The 20,368-nt window shown below is 44.8% G+C and overlaps 1 protein-coding gene across 1 annotated transcript in view; it reads right to left on the minus strand.

Moving 5' to 3' along the window:
* The window catches only part of LOC121400950 (haloacid dehalogenase-like hydrolase domain-containing 5), a 44,639-nt gene extending 40,754 nt beyond the window's left edge, over positions 1-3,885 (minus strand). The window contains exons 1-2 of the mRNA XM_041585295.1: positions 3,147-3,885; positions 271-474 (exon numbers count right to left, since the gene is read on the minus strand). Coding sequence (XP_041441229.1) covers positions 271-474; positions 3,147-3,263 — 321 coding nt within the window. The 5' untranslated portion in view covers positions 3,264-3,885. The remainder of the gene's footprint in view (positions 1-270; positions 475-3,146) is intronic.
* Positions 3,886-20,368: the final 16,483 nt, after the last annotated feature.

Here is a 20,368-nt window from a genome sequence, read left to right on the forward strand (position 1 = left end):
GGATTCTGTACAGGTTATTGGACTCCATCCTTCCTTATTCCCAACCCAACACATTCCAAGGAGTTGATGATGGAAGTGCACTACAGAACATAGAAGTTGTATGTTCCCACACACTAGTTTGCAAGTGCATGTGGAACCACATGGGGGATCCGGAATGTATCTCATAGGGAACCAAGAAAGTACTTGTACATGCCAACAGGTCCTGAACAATTAGGAGCAAAATTGTTTGGGGTCTTTGGTCAGGGATGCCCAGCTTAACCCCTTACTTACCTCAACACCCAACACTTTGGTCAGCTCCATCGCCCTGGTTTGGCGCACGCAATTCCCCGCATTAGTCACAAAAACCACAGGCACCGTCATTCGCCCGTCTCTGCCCACCAGCTTCTTGAAGGCCTTGGCTGCCCCTGGGATGGGGTTTTTTCCCCTCACAATGACCCCATCGATATCAAACAGGAGGCCAAAACTTGGAGTTGGCTGAGAGGGGGTTAAACAGAAGAACAATATCACTTTAATCACCCAAAATCTCCCCCTAACTGGCCTTCAGACTGGGCCCCCTTAGCTCATAACAAGGTTACAGATATATAGAAACATTGGGGTAACAGTCACCCTGCTATAGTTCCAGGGGTACCCAGGGTACAAATAAACACTCACCCCAAATCTCCCCCTAACTGACCTTCAGACTGGGCCCCCTTAGCTCATAACAAGGTTACAGATATATAGAAATATTGGGGTAACAGTCACCCTGCTATAGTTCCAGGGGTACCCAGGGCACAAATAAGAACTCACCCCAAATCTTACCTTTGAGCATAGGCAGGGCAAGACTGCACCACTGCAGTAACCCATAGCAACCATTCAGTGTTTTGGGTTTTTTTGCAGGTAAATTAAATCTCTGATTAGTTCCTATGGCCTAGGGAATGGGTAAGGGTCATGTGAAGGGGGTTTCAGTGTGAATATTAAGGCACAACTGTGTTGGGAGTTTTAAATCTGTGTATAGTAAGGGAAGACAGTGTCAGGGGAATCAGCACTACAGGTATGGGGTCCATTATCAGGAAACTCGTTATCCAGAAAGCTCACAATTAGGGGAAGTTCATCTCCAATAGACTCCATTGCAATCAAATAAATCAACATTTTAAAACATATTTCCTATATCTCTGTAATAATAAAACAGTAGTTTGTACTAAGATATGATTAAGCCTTATTAGAGGCAAAACAATCCTATTGGGTTAAATAAATTTTTTTTGTAGACTTCGGGTAAGGTGATCCAAAATACAGACACATGTTATGCGGAATACCCCAGCGTTCTGGATAACAGGTCCCATAACTGTACCTGTGACCATCACACACACACACACAAGGGTACAACAGAACAGCTTCCCATACCCACTTGTGTGAATGCCCATCTGATTCTAAAGTCACTTAGCATTGGGCAGAATCACTAAATTTCATGTGAAATCTTTCCCCCCGAACTACACAGTGACCCAACTAGATAGATGAGGGGAGAGAGAACCAAGCAGTCTCTGTTTATCATTCAACTGACTGCAGTGTATGGTTGCCAAGCAACTACACACATACAAAAGTTTTGTCTCCTAGACCAAGGGTCCCCAAACTTTTTTGGCCTGGTGACCAAAAAAGAGCCAAATTTTTTTACATGGACCGGGTGGAGGGGTTGGAGGGGGTCGGCATCCGATTTAGGAGCACCGGCGTCCGATTTGGGCGCGCCGTCGTCCAATTTGGCGCACCACCGGCCGATTTGCCTGTGCTGTTCTCAAGTTCTGGCCCGGCGGTTGTGGACCCCTGTCATAGACAATTGGCATTTGTCCTAGTGATACAGTTAAACCTTACAGTCACATGGAGCTAGGGTTGCCACCAGAGCCGAGCCAACCCGGCCAGGCTCCCTAAGTAACCTGGCCAGCCACGGCGCCGGCTGATAACATGCTCGATTGTGAACTACATTCGAAGCACGCATGCGCAAAACTGCAATCGTGCGTGCATGCGCAGAAGCGCATTTTCGCACAGAAATTTCAGCAGCGGCTGGGGAGAGATGGAAACTGCGCAGAAGCGAATTTACACACTGAACTTCCGGCAGCAGCCGGGGAGATACGGGTCCGGACATGGGGTAGGCGAGAGAGCAGGTATGTGCCTGGCGCCCCCCCAGCTTTGCGCCCTAGACACGTGCCTACTCTTCCTACACCTAATTCCGGCCCTGGTTGCCACCTGTTCAGTGTCGGACTGGCCCGGCGGGATACCGGGAAAAAACCCGGTGGGCCCCGACCCTCGTGGGCCCCCGCCAGGCCAGAACGCTTCTGTAGATATTTCCAATCGGTAAAAAAAACTTTTTTTCTGGTGATGCGCAGCGCCGCCTGCGCATGCACGCCAAACGGCGCTGTTGCGCATGCGTGCCGAGCGGTGTGGATGTTGCGCATGTGCGCCGAACGCCACTGTTGCTGGGCCGACGCGTCTTAGTAGGGGGGCCGGAGGAGGGCCCCTGGACAGCAGTCCCGGTGGGCCCCGGGCCCCCCAGTCCGACCCTGCACCTGTTTGGTTTTGACCCGAACATTTCGGTTTTTCTAAGGCCTATTCGGGTCTCAACTTACTGTTCGGTTTTCAGCCTTGTGAAGCCCGAACATTAATCTGGCCAAACGAAAACCAATTAAATACCAAGATCACTCACCGTAGTTATTATGAAGTGCAGTTAATTTCTTGTTATTAAAGAAACAGAAATAAGGAAATCAATCAAAAATAAGAAATTGTTTTTCTAAATTGCTGTATTTCAGTGCTTTCTGGATAACTGATTTCTGTATAACAGATCCCATAGCTGTAGTTAAAGTATCTGGTCTTACTCGTCGGGCAGAATAGATAGAGGTAGGGTTTCCAGCCGTGTGGGTTTCTCCGTTTGTGGAAGGGCTGTCCGTTCCAAACTTTCTGTCCCGTTTATAACATTGTGAAAAGTGGACAGAAATCCAGCCATTTGCATATAAGTGATGTAATAACCCTGACCCAGCATCATAGCTCCATGACATCATTGTGCCTGTCTCTGATGTCATCATGCCCACCCCAAGATTACTGCTCCGCCCCCAATGCTATCTGCCCTGCCCACATTGTTCGGGTTTAGCCACCGGCAAAGGTGAGCCGATGGGAATACTCACCTGTACGGATGAAGCAGTGAATCTCCTGTGCCCCGCGCCCCCTGCCAATTGTCTTGATTGACATCTCCCAGCGACTTTGGCCAAAGTGCAACAGAACCTCATGCTGAAAACCCACATGGCAAGAATTCCCCCTAAACTCACAGTCTACCTGGCACTGCCTCTAACTGAAGCCTGGCAAGTCACACTACATAGCAGAGCACCCTAAGGAAACAGAAAGTGTCCCCCTACTGGGACTATATAAAGCCTGTCACTGCCCCTTTTAGAGCTGCAGTCAGCTGATACCTAATCCCAGCCTCTGGCCCTGCACTGTGTCCTCAGCATAAGCAGAATATGACTTGTACTAACTGCATCCCCTACCCGCTTCCCACAGCCTGGCACAACCCCTGCCTAGTCCTTGCCCTTCCAGGAACAGCAGCACAAGCCGCTCAGCCAATCGCAGTGTAGCTGTTAAGGGCAATGAATGGCGGATTCGCTGCCCGTCCAAAAAAAACTACAAGCCCCAGCATGCACTTGTACGGCAGTGAGGCAGATAATGGCGCGCGGCATGCTGGGAGATGTAGTTCGCGCAAACAAACTCCTAGTGGGGAGGACGCAGCCATAAATAGATATCGCTGGGGGTTTATTTATGAGAGTATAAGGGCTGGGGCGAGGAGGGGCTTGTTCAGAAAACGAAAGTAATTTTCAGCCGGTGTCACTCTGGAGCATGTTTACCATCATTAGAAACAAATATCTGGAGACATTCGATTTAAACAGCCGCCTATAAATTAGAAAAGAAAAGGAAAAATCTGATTGGTTGCTATTGGGCAACATCTCCAGAATTCTCTACAGATGCTTATCTCCAATGTTAGTAAACATGGGCTGGTTCACCTTTACTTTAACTTTCAGTTGGTTTTAGAATGACCAATTCCAAGAAACTTTTCAATTGGTCCTTCATTATTTATTTTTTTATAGTTTTTTTTCATTTTTTGCCTTTTTCTTCTGACTTTTCCCAGCTTTCAAATGGGGGGTCACTGACCCAGTCTAAAAACAAATGCTCTGTAAGGCAAATGGATTGTTATTACTCATCTTTATATTCAAATCCTCTCCTATTCATATTCCAGTCTCTCGTTCAAACCAGTGCCTGGTTGCTAGGGGAATTTTGACCCTAATTTTGAGCAGGGACGGATTTCAAATCGCGGCGCCCCAAGGCCGCATTGTCCAAGCGCCGACTTCTTCTGTTGCGCACGCCCCCCTGCCGCTGCCGGCACTACAGGGTCCTAGCGCCGGCTGCGTGAAGCGACATCGATCGCAATTTAAATCACGGGAACACTGTGGGGGCAGGGTTGCGGTTGGGCGGCATGCCGCCCCTACATTTTTGCCGCCCTAGGCCTGGGCCTATGTGGCCTCGCCACAAATCCGGGCCTGATTTTGAGGCTAAGCATCTTTTCATTTGGCCTTCATTTTTGAATTATTTGCCTTCTTTTTCTAAATCTTTCTGGCTTTCAAATGGGGGTCGCTGACCCCAATCTAAGAAACAAATGTTCTGTAAGGCTACAAATGTTTCGCTATTGCTACTTTTTATTTCTCATCTATCGTCCAGTTTATATTCCAGTCTCTTATTCAAATCAGTGCATGGTTGATATGGTAATTTGGACCCTAGCAACCATATTGCTGAAATTACAAACTGGAGCGCTGCTGAATAAAAAGCTAAATAACTCAAAAATCACAAATAATAAAAACAGAAAACCAATTGCAAAGTGTCTCAGAATATCACTCTCTACATCATACTAACAGTTAATTTAAAGGTGGACAACCCCTTTAAGAATTATACTAATTTCCAGGGCCCCCTCTGACCACTCGCCCCCTATACGGCACGCCCAGCGCGCATGGATGCAGGCGCTACGGCGCTCCTAAATCAACAGGTGCTGAGCGCATGCGCAGACAGCGCTGAAAAAACGTTTTTTTCCCCCGAATCTGATTGGGAGCCCACCAGGTTTCTTCCCGGTGTCCCGCCGGGCCAGTCCGACACTGGTTGGGGGGATACCCTAAAGTGGAGAACTGGCCAAAAACCCCATGAAAATGATGGAACCAATACCCCTGGTGTGGGTTCAGGTGGGTCAGATACAAGGCCACCATCAGAAGGTACAAGGCCCGTTCCTGAAGAGGGGCCCGGCTGTGCTGCAGTTTCTGAAGGGTAGGGGGTCCTCCTTTACAGCCCGAATCCGTGCCGATCATCCGAAATCCCGAAAAGACGCAAAGCCGTAAAAAGTCCCGAAGCGGTGAAAAGACCTGAAGCCACAAAAATAGCCGAAGTCCCGTAGCCCTGAAGCCACAAATATAGCCGAAGTCCCGAAGCGGTGAAGAGACCCGAAGCCACTTAAATAGCCGAAGTCCCGAAGCGATGAAAAGACCCGAAGTCATGAAAGGAGACGAAGTTGACGTCCTGAAGCCACGAGTTCAATTCCTCTGAACACCAATATGTGTGTTTTTTTTTTTGTTTTTTTTAATCCTCTGGCCACCAATGTATTATTTAATATTCGATAGGCCTCTGCCACCAATGTTTTTTAAAAAATATTCTCTGGGGGCATCAATATTTTTTAAAAAAAAACTTTTATGGGGGGGCCCTGGTGTCAATGGGTTTTTTTTTTAAACTTATAGGGGGGCCCTGGTCACCAATTCTTTTTCTTTTTAACTTATAACGGGGCCCTGACCATCAATAGCTTTTTATAACTTGTGTCGGGGGGAGGGGTTACCTTTGTTAGCGCGGGTTTGTGCTCATTATTTACTCCTTAAGCTTACTCTGCAGAAATGTTCTCAGGTATCTAGGGTCACATATATATTCATATTCATTTTATACATTTTCCTTTGAAGTAAATAAAAGCGAGAGAAATAGGATCATACACCACATTTTATTCTACTATATAAAAAAACACAAATCTGAGGCAAACAACATTAAAAAAAAAAAGACAGGAATCCCACCAACTCACCAACCCAAGATAAATTAAACTATTTGCATTTGCTTCTGTACAATATATTCACTTTGGGTTCAATTTGCAGCAGTTTATTAATCTCTGCTTCCGTCATCGTACCAGATGCATCACATTTACGGATCTCAACCTAGATTTGAGCTCATACGTATATTTCCTTTTTATTAAAGAGAAAATAATAGAGAAAACTCACATAATAATTTAAAAAAGGAATACTTAGAGGGACATTGTCTAAATGATACTACAAGTTATTTTAAAGGTGAACTAACGCTTTAAACCGCAAGGTATGGCTTGAGTATTTATTGTAGGGATGCATCGAATCCAGGATTCGGTTCGGGATTCGGCCAGGATTCAACCTTTTTCAGCAGGATTCGGATTCAGCCGAATCCTTGTGCCTGGCCGAACCCGAATCCTAATTTGAATATGTAAATTAGGGGTGGGTAGGAAATCACATGACTTCTCATCACAAAAGAAGAATTTTTCCTCTTTTTCCTTTCCTGCCCCTAATTTGCATATGCAAATTAAAATTCGGTTCAGTATTCGGCTGAAATCTTTCACAAAGGATCCATTATACATGGAATTGGCCCTGTATTTATCTGCTGTGTGTTCTGGGGTATTATACATGGAATTGGTCCTGTATTTATCCTGCTGTGTGTTCTGGGGTATTATACATGGAATTGGCACTGTATTTATCTGTTGTGTGTTCTGGGGTATTATACATGGAATTGCCACTGTATTTATCTGCTGTGTGTTCTGGGGTATTATACATGGAATTGGTCCTGTATTTATCCTGCTGTGTGTTCTGGGGTATTATACATGGAATTGGTCCTGTATTTATCCTGATGTGTGTTCTGGGGTATTATACATGGAATTGGCCCTATATTTATCCTGCTGTGTGTTCTGGGGTATTATACGTGGAATTGGCGCTGTATTTATCCTGCTGTGTGTTCTGGGGTATTATACATGGAATTGGCCCTATATTTATCCTGCTGTGTGTTCTGGGATATTATACATGGAATTGGTCCTGTATTTATCCTGCTGTGTGTTCTGGGGTATTATACATGGAATTGGCCCTATATTTATCCTGCTGTCTGTTCTGGGGTATTTTACATGGAATTGGTCCTGTATTTATCCTGATGTATGTTCTGGGGTATTATACATGGAATTAGTCCTGTATTTATCCTGATGTGTGTTCTGGGGTATTAAACATGTAATTGGCCCAGTATTTATCCTGATGTGTGTTCTGGGGTATTATACATGGAATTGGCCCTATATTTATCCTGCTGTCTGTTCTGTGGTATTATACATGGAATTGGTCCTGTATTTATCCTGATGTATGTTCTGGGGTATTATACATGGAATTAGTCCTGTATTTATCCTGATATGTGTTCTGGGGTATTAAACATGTAATTGGCCCAGTATTTATCCTGATGTGTGTTCTGGGGTATTATACATTATTATTATTAACATGTATGTTAGAGCGTGAACATATTCTACAACGCTGTAAAATATATGGGTTTATACAAAGAACATACAGAATTACATACATAGCAATAAGTAACCAATACAAAAAGTGAAGAGGTCCCTGCACAGAAGAGCTTACAGCCTAGAAACATGGAATTGCCACCATATTTATCCTGGTATATGCTCTGGGGTATTATATATGGATTTGGCCCTGAGAAACTATAAAGGAATCTGTGTAGAAAATGGATTTCAGTAGTCGCCCTAATACAAAACTGCGTTTTGAGAAAGGCTCGGGCAGTGGCGGAACTACCGGGGGAGCAGGGGGTGCGAGCGGGCCAGGGCCCCCCGGCAGTCCGTGCTCCACTAACAAATGCGGCCAAATGCGGCTGTACGGAGGGGGGCGGGGCCCGGCTGCGCGTCACGCACCAGGGCCCGCCCCCCTCTAGGATCGCTACTGGGTTCGGCCTTGGCACAACTCCCCCAGGTGACTGTATGCAGGAGATCACAAGCACTGTGCAAGGTTTATGCATGTTATCTTTCTACTTACATAGTGCAAATGTTTGTGGGCATTATTCTAACAGCTGAATCCTATGTTGGCAGAACATGGCGCCAGTAAATATTTATTTATACACTACCCAATGTGTAATAAATCAGCATTGATCTGTATCTTCATATAAGCCGCCACGGAATTAGTAAACACACCACTCCCTGCCTATCAAGGCTTTCCTTTATCCAGGGAACTGGCACGGATGAGGACGAAAATGTTTCCAAATCAGCAAGTCCAACTTACAAGTACATCTAGACTCTGTTATACCCATGTGCAGGAAACCAGATCCACCATGAAATAGAATCCAATATTTTGGGATGCGGTCAAATCCCAAATCTTTCATGAAGGATTCTGCCGAATTCTGGACCAAACCCGAAGTCTAATTTGTAATGGTGTATGGAATTGTTTATGGTGTTAGGTCATTAAAATACTTGGTGTTAGTGAGGAACCACAGATGGACCCTACCCATAAATAGGGGAAGGTTATATCAAATAAAGGCTAAATGGACTCATTGCATAAGGTAAAATAAGGCAATATTCCCTTGTCTCTCATCCTCTACGGCTCATTTGGGGATGTTAATTCCTAATTCCACTATTTTAAGTGCTTCTTCTTCTCTGTACAAGTGTAGAGAGCTCATTTATTAAAGAATTGCAAAGTGCAATATGCCAACTCCACCACCTTTTATATAAATATAAATAATATAAATGCAGCATAGGCACAAGTTCCTAGTGTATGTAGTAATGTCACCATAACCAGAAATGAGTCCTTATATTTCTCCTTTTCTAGCATCTGACTCAAGGCATTTTCATTCTTATATGGCACATGCACTTAAAGGGCATGTAAAGGCAAAAAAAATAAAATCCCATTTTTACTTTCTTAAATGAAAAAGAAACCTATCTCCAATATACTTTAATTAAAAATCTGTACTGTTTTTATTAAGAAACCTGACTGTATGCAGTGAGAAATTCTCCCTTCGTTTACTGCTGTGCGATAGGAATTGTCAGACGGTCCCTAACTGCCTCTGCAGGGAAACAATCATACTTATGAACAGCAGGGGGAGCCCCCCCGCCTTACTTCCCAGCCATGCAGAACTCAAGCAGCTTTGTTTCCCCTATAGAGGCACTCGGCGACTGTGTAGAGATTTAGTATTGGATTTTCTTTTTGCCTTTACATCCCCTTTACTGTTTCCAACTCCAGCTGCAGGGACAAAGATCATGGAGCCAGATTTAAACAGATTAAACTGGGATTCTATTTGGAGGATTATTTTGCTGCAGCCACTGGTTTCCTGCAGAGCTGGAGAAGTTGTATTAAACAATGACAAAAACTATAAAATCCACCATTAGATTAACTGACAAACACAGGGACCCAGTGCAGTACTGTATATCTGGATTATTAATCAGTCTTTGTGTATCGGCTTCTGGGGAGATATTATTTGACTTGTGCGGTTTTGATCATTTCATGACGATCCCTAAGCCAGCCCAGACCACACTGAGCATAGTGCACAAGTCATTTGGGTCTTTGCAGATGTATAACAAAGTTAACAAGACGGTGACCACCTGTGGCTAACTTTGAAAGCATAAATCATTTGTTTATTAGGCTTGTGGTGCAGTAAGTTCACATGTTTATGTTTAAGTATACAAAATACAGCATTCTAACACTTATTCTATTTGAGACTTTAGTTTCCCTTAAACTCTGGATTCAGAAGGGAAACAAGGATTTAGGTGCTTATAGGAGGGCTCAGAATAGCTGTGATGGTCTATGCAGATGGCAGTGTGGGTAAAAATGTCCTTATCTTTATATGAGGAATGCTGGGAATTTATAATACCGCTTCCCTTTTTTATATGAAAATGTTTCCAGACCCGCTGGTCTCTCAATTAACCCAAATGATGATTAAGTGCCCTAACCCCTGAAAGCAAAAAGCACTCGCACACACCAACCCTACAGCTCCTTTCTTCCAGTTCATTGGCCAGAAACTCTTTTATGAACTTGTCCCATTTCTTCTGCCATATTTCTGTAGTTTCTTTTCCCTCCTTCGACAAAGCGCTGTAACCTATCATGGAAACATACAGAATTTTTGTGAGTCCTCTTTAAACGCATTATAAACCCCAGACATTCCTCAGGGAAGGGAGTGTGACTGTGGGATAACGCAGTATAGGTAGGGAGGAGAAGGTGTACTATAGTATACAGGATAATAGTCTCTGGGAAGGGAGTGTGACTGTGGGGATAGCAGGTATAGTAGGGAGAAGATGGTGCCTATAGTAACAGTGGATAATAGTCTCTGGAAGGCAAGTGTGACTGTGGGATAGCAGGTATAGTAGGGAAGAATGAGTGCTACAGTAACAGTGGGATAATAGTCTCTGGGAAGGGAGTGTGACTGTGGGAATAGCGAGGTAATAGTATGGGGGGGGAGAGTTGGTGGCTATAGTAAAGTGGATAATATCTCTGGGAAGGAGTGTGACTGTGATATAGCAGTATAGTAGGGAGAGATGGTTGTCTATAGTAACAGTGGGATAATAGCTCATGGAAGGGAGAGAGTGACTGTGGGAATAGCAGGTATAGTAGGGAGAGATGGTGTCTAATAGTAACAGATGGATAATAGTCTCTGGAAGGGCAAAGTGTGACTGTGGGATAGCAGGTATAGTAGGAGAGATGGTGTCTATAGTAACAGTGGTTATAATAGTCTCGGAAGGGAGTGTGACTGTGGGATAGCAAGGTAATAGTAGGGAGAGATGGTGTCTATAGTAACAGTGGATAATAGTCTCTGGGTAAAGGGAGTGTGACTGTGAGATAGCAGGTAATAGTAGAGAGAGACTGTGCCTATAAGTAAAACAGTGGATAATAGTCCTGGAAGGGAGTGTGACGGGGATAGCAGGTATAGTAAGGGAGGATGATGCCTATAAGTAACAGTGAGATAATAGTCCCTGGGAGGGAGTGTGAACTGTGGGAAGCAGTATAGTAGGGAGAGATGGTGTCCTATAGTAAAAGTGGTACTAATAGTCTCTGGGAAGGGAGTGGTGGACGTGGGATAGCAGGTAAGTAGGCCCGAGAGATGGTCCTTATAGTACAGTGGATAATAGTCTCTGGGAAGGAAGTGTACTGTGGATAGCAGGTAATAGAGTAGGGAAGAGATGGTGCCTCAGTAACAGTGGGATAATAGTCTCTGGGAAGGGAAGTGTGAGTGTGGGATAGCAGGTAATAGTAGGGAGAGAATGGTGCCTTATAGTAACAGTGGGATTAATAGTCTCTGGGAAGGGAGTGTGACTGTGGGATTTAGCAAGTATAGTAGGGAGAAGATGGTGCCAAGTACAGTGGATAATAGTCATCTGGAAGGAGTGTGACTGTGGGATAGCAGGGTATATAAGGAGGATGGTGTCTAATTAACAGTGGATAATATCCTCTGGAGCAGGGAGTGTGACGTGGGATCAGCAGTATAGTAGGGAGAGATGGTTGCCTGAATAGTACAGTGAGATAATTAGTAATCTGGAAGGAAAGTTGACTGTGGATAGCCGGTAATAGTAGGGAGAGATGGTGTCTATAGTAACAGTGGTATAATAGTCCTGGGAAGGGAGTGTGACTGTGGGATAGCTTAGGCCGGTTCAGGAATGCATCAGGACCCTGGGGATCTTTATAAGACAGCCACAGCTCCGACCACTTCAGCCAATGGGCAGCCCAAGAAGAAGCATTAGTTTTTTAGCATGACCAAACTGAGATAGGCTTTGACAGCTTGGACCCAACACTGAAAAATAGCACCGCTTTAGGGCAGAAGAGGAAGCCGTCAACAAGAGTACCAAAAAGAAAACGCAAAAAAAAGCCGGCAGCAGCCTAGAGTCGGCTGGCATACAGGCGTCCAGCTCAAAATAGCCCAAAGCACTCGCGAGAGACTAAAGCCACAAAATATACCACAAGTAGCGCGATAACGCATTTAAAGTCAGGGGGGGAGGAAAAAGACGGAGAAGTAGTGGCCCAAGGGCTTTATCTTCCAACATGAGCTCCAACAGGGCATAGCTGTCGAGTAGGTTCCAACAGGAACAGCCACAAAAGTATCCAGTGCTTCTTTTGGGTGCAGGCCAGCCTCGAGGATCAGCAACTGACAGGAACGGACTAGCTGTCCATAGTAATCGGCTACAGAGAGACGAACACAGTGAGTCCTGAACCCAGTGCACCCAAGTGGGAACTCCAGCTTCAATCTGGTTCTAGTATGGGGAGTTGCAAAGTATAGCAGCCACTTTTGGAGTAAATGCAAATTGAGTAAATTAAGACCAAGCCAGGTGGCTGTAAGCAAAATTGGACCCTTCCTGTGTGGTTTCACTTGCCCATATCCAGACGGGTCATTTAAGTGAACCTGATCTAGCTTCTTTGACCTCTGCTTTTTTTGGAAGTAAAATATACCCCATCACAGCTACCACTACTAGGTCAGTGGCATCATCCAAGAGCACCAGTATAGTCTGTACCAGCAATCAGGTAATGGGTAATGGGTAGCCAGACCAGGGGACCTATATGGGAGGACATCTGTGGGCTCTCTGGATATGCTTGAATGTTAGCTATTTGGATGGTTGCTGAAGAGTAGCTGGGGAATGTGACTGTTAACTGGGGGTCCAGTCAGACTTGGCCATGACCCGCAGATTCCATGGCTTCTGGTTCTACCACAGCGGTCTGCATGATTCCTATCAGAGTTAGTTGAGACTCACACACATTCACAGTCCATTTTAGAGTAAAGTGTGGCTCCAACTGAGGCTGATGAGGGTCCATATAGAGATGGTTGCTTGTTAGATCGAGTAGGGGTAGAGTCTTAACTCAAAGGCCATGGCCTTGGAGGCGCAGTCCAGGCTAGGGTTTGGTGGACTCACTTGGATGGCCTTCTGTGCGTACCAAAAAAATTTTTCCTTAAAGGGGTCTGTTTCACCTTTGAGTTCAGTTTTAGATATTGATGCTTATGTGGGAGGTGCAGTCGAGGCTAGATTGGACCTGCCTCACATGGGTGGATTTTTGTGGTCCCACTAACATCAGTCTTGCAAATGAGCGGATACTGGAGTTCTGCCAGGGCAGATGTGACTCATTTGGAATGTTGATAGCGTCCGTTACGGACGTGAAAATTGAGGACCGGAGGGTTCTGAAAACCGTAGGTGCAGAAGAGGACTTCCAGGGTTGGAAGCATGATGTCCAAGCCAAGGAAGGTGTCGACCCCCCGCCCAAGGAAAGCGGACTGCTAGGTGCGTCCTGCAGGCTTTTAGATGTTCCTCAGAGGAAGAGACGCTGGATGGCACTTGCGCATTAACCGGGTCACTTTATGACCACTAGGTATTGGATCCATCCAGGGGAGAGTTCCAATGGCAGCGCAATTGAATTTACTTGCAGGTAGGTCTGACCGTGGGTAGGATATCGACTCCATAATGGATGTTCTACTTGCACTTGGAGGGGTCGCGTGATGTATTGACCCTGCCTGACAGCCTCCCCAGACATCGGCTGCTGTGGTCTGGACTCCCTGGGATATATCTGCACTGAAGCGACTAAAGAAGCCATGCGAGATGGAGGCACCTGACAACCGGCTGCGGCGTCCCCCTGCGGTGGCTGCTTTGGCCGAACAAATCCAGTGACCGCGCTCGCTTCTCAATGCCGCATAAAGGTTAGCCAGAAGCGAGCGACGAAGCGATCTCCTCCAGCAGCTACAGAGCCATCAGCACCGCCTCCTGCCTGGCGGGAATGGGAGGTTTGGGGTGGGCGGAGTGGGATGAGGATGGAGCGAGCCATGGGGGGAAGCAGGAGACATAGGTGTTCATGGGAAGGGGAGCCTAAGGCAAGAACCATTGCCCCTGGTCCCCATATTGGTGTCTAATGACCTCCAGTAATTACTGATTCCTTCCTCATAACGTATCAGCTCACGATCTGGCAGCAGTTGGTCACATGATGCTGTGTGTGTGTGTGAGGGACTGAGTGAGAAATGGCTCTGCTGCCTTCTCTGCGAGGTAATGGCTAACTCCTCTGTCGTCACTGTGAGAAGACTCCAGGGTGCATGTTCTGAGACTGAGGGTGCTATGTGACTCCTGGTAAATGAGGAGACTTAGGGAGAGTGAGCTTGTTGATGTCGAGAGAGACTGATGGTGAGTGTGCTTGTGTATGTTGGCCGAGAGAGGGTGAGTGTGCTTGTGTTATGTGCCGAGAGAGGTGAGTGTGACTGTGTATGTGCGAGAGCAGAGGGTGAGGCTTGTGTAGGTGTGCGAAGAGAGGGTGAGTGTGCTTGTGTGGTGAGAGAGAGGGTGAGTGTGCGTGTGAGGGTGAGTGCTTGTGTAGTGCGAGAGAGAGGTGAGTGTGCTTGTGTAGGTGAGAGAGAGGGTGAGTGGTGCTTGTGTATGTGCGAGAGAGAGGTGAGGGTGAGGGGTGGGGCCTTGTGTAGGTGGAGAGAGGAGGGGTGAGTGGCTTGTGTATGTGCGAGAGATGAGGGGTGAGTGTGCTTGTGTATGTGCGAGAGAGAGGGTGAGTGTGCTTGTGTATGTGGAGAGAGAGGGTGAGTGGCTTGTGTAATGTGGGAGAGAGGGTGAGTGTGCTTGTGTATGTGGGAGAGTAGGGTGAGTGTGCTTGTGTATGTGGGAGAGAGGTGAGTGTGCTTGTGTATGTGGAGAGAGGGTGAGTGTGCTTGTGTATGTGGGAGAGAGGGTGAGTGTGCTTGTGTATGTGGGAGAGAGGGTGAGTGTGCTTGTGTATGTGGGAGAGAGGGTTGAGTGTGCTTGTTATGTGGGAGAGAGGGTGAGTGTGCTTGTGTATGTGGGAGAGAGGGTGAGTGTGCTTGTTGTATGTGGGAGAGAGGGTGAGTGTGCTTGTGTATGTGGGAGAGAGGGTGAGTGTGCTTGTGTATGTGGAGAGAGGGTGAGTGTGCTTGTGTTGTGGGAGAGAGGGTGGAGAGAGGGTGAGTGTGCTTGTGTATGTGGGAGAGAGGAGTGGAAGGTGGGGGGGGTGCTTGTGTATGTGGGAGAGAGGGTGAGTGTGCCTTTTGTATGTGCGAGAGAGAAGGTGAGTGTGCTTGTGTAGGTGTGAGTGAGAGACTGCTTGCATGTTTGTGTGCGTGTGCATTATTGTTTAGCATGGGGGTGGGGGGTGTGACAAAGGAACCCACCAAATACTAATCTGAGCCCCTCTGTATTTCGTCAGTATTTATTTTAAAGAAAGCGCATGTTTCCTGGAATCACTTCATTCTGAGAGTTGTAGCTCAGCAAAAATCAATAATCCACCCCCTACTGTAAAATTATAATTCACCCCTGAGTTTCATGATCCTATAATGGTCAACAGTCAAGTGATTTTATACAGGTCTTGGAACTATACGGTGACTTCTGATATCCTCATATTTTACAACTGGGGGTGCATTTCTACACACAGTTTATACATCATGAATAATGTACCCCCTATTAGATAGGGATATTATAAATCACACAGGAGCTTGATGAGTATATACAAGGCCAAAGGCTTTTATACAGGTCATTGAACTCTGAAGTGACTAATGCCTTCATAATGTACAACAGGGGTACAGAGATGACATCACTAAGCACCAATTATAAAGATATAATTTACAGGATATTATTATCCCTTATTATATATATATATATATACTTATAAATGGTGCTTAGTGATGTCATTGGTTTTATTCCGATCTTAGTGATGTCATTTCTGTCCCATGACTCACTGAAACTTGTGTATTATAATAGATAAAGTACCCCCTTTTGCAAATCCTCTGTAACTTATAATAACCCTACAATATTTTACAATTGGTTTTTATTTGAGTTATTTAGCTTTTTATTCAGCAGCTGCCCAGTTTTACAATTTCAGCAGTCTGGTTGCTAGGGCCTAAATGACCATAGCAACCATACATTGATTTGAATAAGAGACTGGAATAGGAGAGGCCTGAATAGAAAGATGAGTAATAAATAGCAGCAATACTAATAAACTTGTAGCCTTACAGAGCATTTGTTTTGGGTTTTTTTTAGATGGGGTCCATGACCCCCATTTGAAAGCTGGAAAGGGTCAGAAGAAAAATTAAATAACTATAAAAAATAAACCATGAAGACCAATTAAAAAGTTGCTTATAATTGGCCATTCTATAACATGCTAAAACGTGTCTTAAAGGTGAACCTCCCCTTTAAAGGGGAAGCAAGTTTTGTTCAAGGTAAAGTTAACAATAAAGGAAAAAATCCAGTATCTTTCCCACTGTATTATCCACAACTCTCGCAATTCTTCCAATAACAGGGCGCTGAGTGTGGAGTTTCAGCGCCAGATTCTCCATCCTCCAAAAGTTTAGCATTTGTCTTGTGAGAGCAAAGGAGAGCTACTTAAGGAAGGACACGGGCAGAGCTGAAACATCGAAGAAGGTGCTCTCTGTATGTGCCGATTCTTTTTACCTGCACCAGGGGCGTAACTATAGAGGAAGCAGACCCTGCGGCTGCAGGGGGCCCAGGAGGACCTAATTCATATACACTTTCAATAAATATTGGTAAAACAAGTCAACCGCTAAACATTTTGGGTAGGGATGCACCGAATCCAGGATTCAGTTCGGGATTCTGCCTTTTTCAGCAGGATTCGGCTGAATCCTTCTTCCTGGCCGAACCAAATCCTAATTTGCATATGCAAATTAGGGACGGGGAGGGCGTGACTTTTTGTAACAAAACAAGGACGTCTAAGCTCTTGTTCCTTTACCATCCCTAATTCGCATATGCAAATTAGGATTTGGTTCGGTTGAATCTTTCACAAAGGATTTGGGGCTTCGGCCGAATCCAAAATAGTGGATTCGGTGCATCCCCTAATTTTGGGGGCCTGAAAAATAATGCTGTGGGGCCAGGTAAAATCTGGTTCTGCAACTTTTCTTCCATTTTCCAGAAATAAATATAAAAGGATCTTGTTCCACTGATTGGAAGGAAGCCGTGTTTCCCAGCAGCCCTTAGGCTCACAGTGTGACTATAATGCAAACAGCCCCTCCTCCTAGTCCATTGTGAAGTGATGGATTCTGGAACTTGATGTCCCTCTGCTTTCCATAGTGAGTGGGGCAAAGATTCTCTGGAAAGTTGAGGGACTTCAAGCCATTACTTAAAGGGATACTGTCATGGGAAAAAACATTTTTTCAAAATGAATCAGTTAATAGTGCTGCTCCAGCAGAATTCTGCACTGAAATCCATTTATCAAAAGAGCAAACAGATTTTTTTATATTCATTTTTGAAATCTGACATGGAGCTAGACATATTGTCAATTTCCCAGCTGCCCCTGGTCATGTGACGTGTGCCTGCACTTTAGGAGAGAAATGCTTTCTGGCAGGCTGCTGTTTTTCCTTCTCAATGTAACTGAATGTGTCTCAGTGGGACATGGGTTTTTACTATTGAGTGTTGTTTTTAGATCTACCAGGCAGCCGTTATCTTGTGTTAGGGAGCTGCTATCTGGTTACCTTCCCATTGTTCTTTTGTTTGGCTGCTGGGGGGAAAAAGGGAGGGGGGGTTATATCACTCCAACTTGCAGTACAGCAGTAAAGAGTGATTGAAGTTTATCAGAGCACAAGTCACATGACTTGGGGCAGCTGGGAAATTGACAAAATGTCTAGCCCAATGTCAGATTTCAAAATTGAATATAAAAAAATCTGTTTGCTCTTTTGAGAAATGGATTTCAGTGCAGAATTCTGCTGGTGCAGCACTATTAACTGATTCATTTTGAAAAAATTTTTTTCCCATGACAGTATCCCTTTAACAACAGAACCAGGGAGGATGACTCTGCCAGCCTAAGGGACAGAGGGAGGGACTGGTCCCAGCAGCAGTGACAAAACATATTGACTTCCCTCCCTGGAAAATTCTTTGTTGACACCCATGGAGGCATGGGCTGAGTTACCTGGGAGAATTAGGGTAAGACCTACAGTTTATATGGCATTATAGAATTAAAAGGTGAACTGAGCATTAGAGAGTCAGAGTTGAGAAGCTCTGGGAAACAAGTAGTACTTGGCAAGATGGGGCAGAGACTGGGCATCAGGCAGATGATATCATGGAGCATCATAGTTGTATAGGAGACAGTTTTTTGCTGTAGTGATGGAGCATTGGGACTTTGGATCAGGGTATATTAAGCACTTTAGTCTCCTTCTATTGGTGGTTCAGAAATGTCTCTCTGATAGTGTACCTTCGGTTGGAACTAGTGATGTGAGGGCCGGCGGGTTCGGGCCAGCTGCCCACAAAAAATCTTCGGGTTACGGGCAGTTGTGGGTTGAGCACTCGCTTTTGATCTCCCCGCCTGCAACATCACACTGCCGGCTTCCAGCACGTCAATTTATAGACTTGCACCTTCCCCCTTTTGTGACATCACTACAGGACTGTGACATCACTACAGGGCGGACGCAGGTCTTTAAATAGAGGGGACGGAGTGGGCCAGGCTTACGTTGGGAGGAAAACTCGACCCGCACATCACTATTGGAACACTGTTAAAGTGGCCATACACGGGCAGATTAAAGCTGCCAATATCGGCTCTTTAGACCAATTCGGCATCTTATCTGCCCCTGTGGGGGTTTCCTATAGGTCCTCCTGATCAATATCAGGCCGGATATCGATCGGTCAAGTCTGATTTTTTTCCACGATCCAGGACCGTATCAGCTAGTTGATGCGGCCCTTCGTTGCCCATTCGTAGCATTGTAATCCAAGGGCAGAAACGTTTCGGATTCACCCAATATCGCCCAGCCATTAGTGGGCATATCGGATCAAGATCCGCCAAACTAGCAGATTTAATAGTGTATGGCCACCTTTAATTACAGAACATTCTTTGTTCTTCCTTTGAGGGACTATGTTGGCTGGGGACCCTTATTTGTTTTTGCAGGTGGAGTGTGGAAGTTGAGAAGTTCCCCTTTACCAATGACATGTTTGGTGATTGATCTGCCCCTAAAAATTCTTGCTCCACTGCTGCTGTTTGGTTGAGAGGGGCCGGCTGATTCGTAGCAACTTTGCTCCAGTGGCAACACATGGAAACTGAGGGCCACTCCAAGTTCATTATCTAATTGGTCCCACTATGCTCACAATCACTAGACACAGTAAGTACAGGACCCATTATCCAGAAAGCTCCGAATTACGGAAAGGCCATCTCTCATAGTAATAATAAAACGGTATTATTGATCCCAACTTAGATATAATTATCCTTATTGGAGGCAAAATCAGCCTATTGGGTTTATTTAATATTTACATGATTTCCTAGTCGACTTAAGGTATGAAGATCCAAATTATGGAAAGATCCGTTATCTGGAAAACCCCAGGTCCTGAGCATTCTGGATAACAGGTCCCATACTATACTTATGCAAGTAGCTCTGGTGGAAATAAGAAAAGGCTGATGGGTCAGTCTAAGACATTCAAGAAAACCGAAACCCACAAAACAAATTAAAAGGGTGGTTCACCTTTATGTTAAGTTTTAGTATGTTATAGAATGACATATTCTAAACAACTTTTCAATTAGTCTTCATTATTTATTTTTTATAGTTTTTTTTAATTACTTGCCTTTTTCTTCTGACTTTTCCCAGCTTTCAAATGGGGGTCACTGACCCCATCTAAAAACAAAGGCTCTGTAAGGCCACAAATGTATTGTTATTGCTACTTTTTATTTCTCATCTTTATATTCAGGTCTCTTATTCAAACCAATGCATGGTTGCTAGGGTAATTTGGACCCTAGCAACCAGATGGTTGGCACTACCGAATACAAAGCTAAATAACTCGAAAACCACAAATAATAAAAATTGAAAATAAATTGCAAATTGTCTCAGAATATCCCTCTCTACATCATACTAAAAGTTAACTCAAAGGCGAACAACCTTTGCGTTAACTTTCAGTATGATGTAGAGAGGGATATTCTGAGACAATTTGCAATTTATTTTCATTTTTTTATTATTTGTGGTAACAAATGTATTGTTTTTGCTACTTTTTATTACTCATCTTTCTATTCAGGCTTCTCCTGTTCATATTCCAGTCTCTTATTCAAATCAATGCATGGTTGCCGGGGGACTTTGCACACTAGCAACCAGATTGCTTAAAATGCTAATTGCAGAGTTGCTGAATAAAAATCGAAATAACTCAAAAACCTTAAATAATAAAAAATGAAAACCAATTGCAATTTGTCTCAGAATATCATTCTCCGCATCCTACTAAAAGTTATCTCAAAGGTGAACAACCCCTTTAAGCCTCCACCTAGGAGTTAAAGTTGCGTATTTACTGTTGTGTTGTATTTTACCCTTCAGTAAAGCAGGATCTGCTCAGTTA

This window comes from Xenopus laevis, chromosome 3L, assembly GCF_017654675.1.
Source record: "Xenopus laevis strain J_2021 chromosome 3L, Xenopus_laevis_v10.1, whole genome shotgun sequence".
In the NCBI taxonomy this organism is placed as follows: domain Eukaryota; kingdom Metazoa; phylum Chordata; class Amphibia; order Anura; family Pipidae; genus Xenopus; species Xenopus laevis.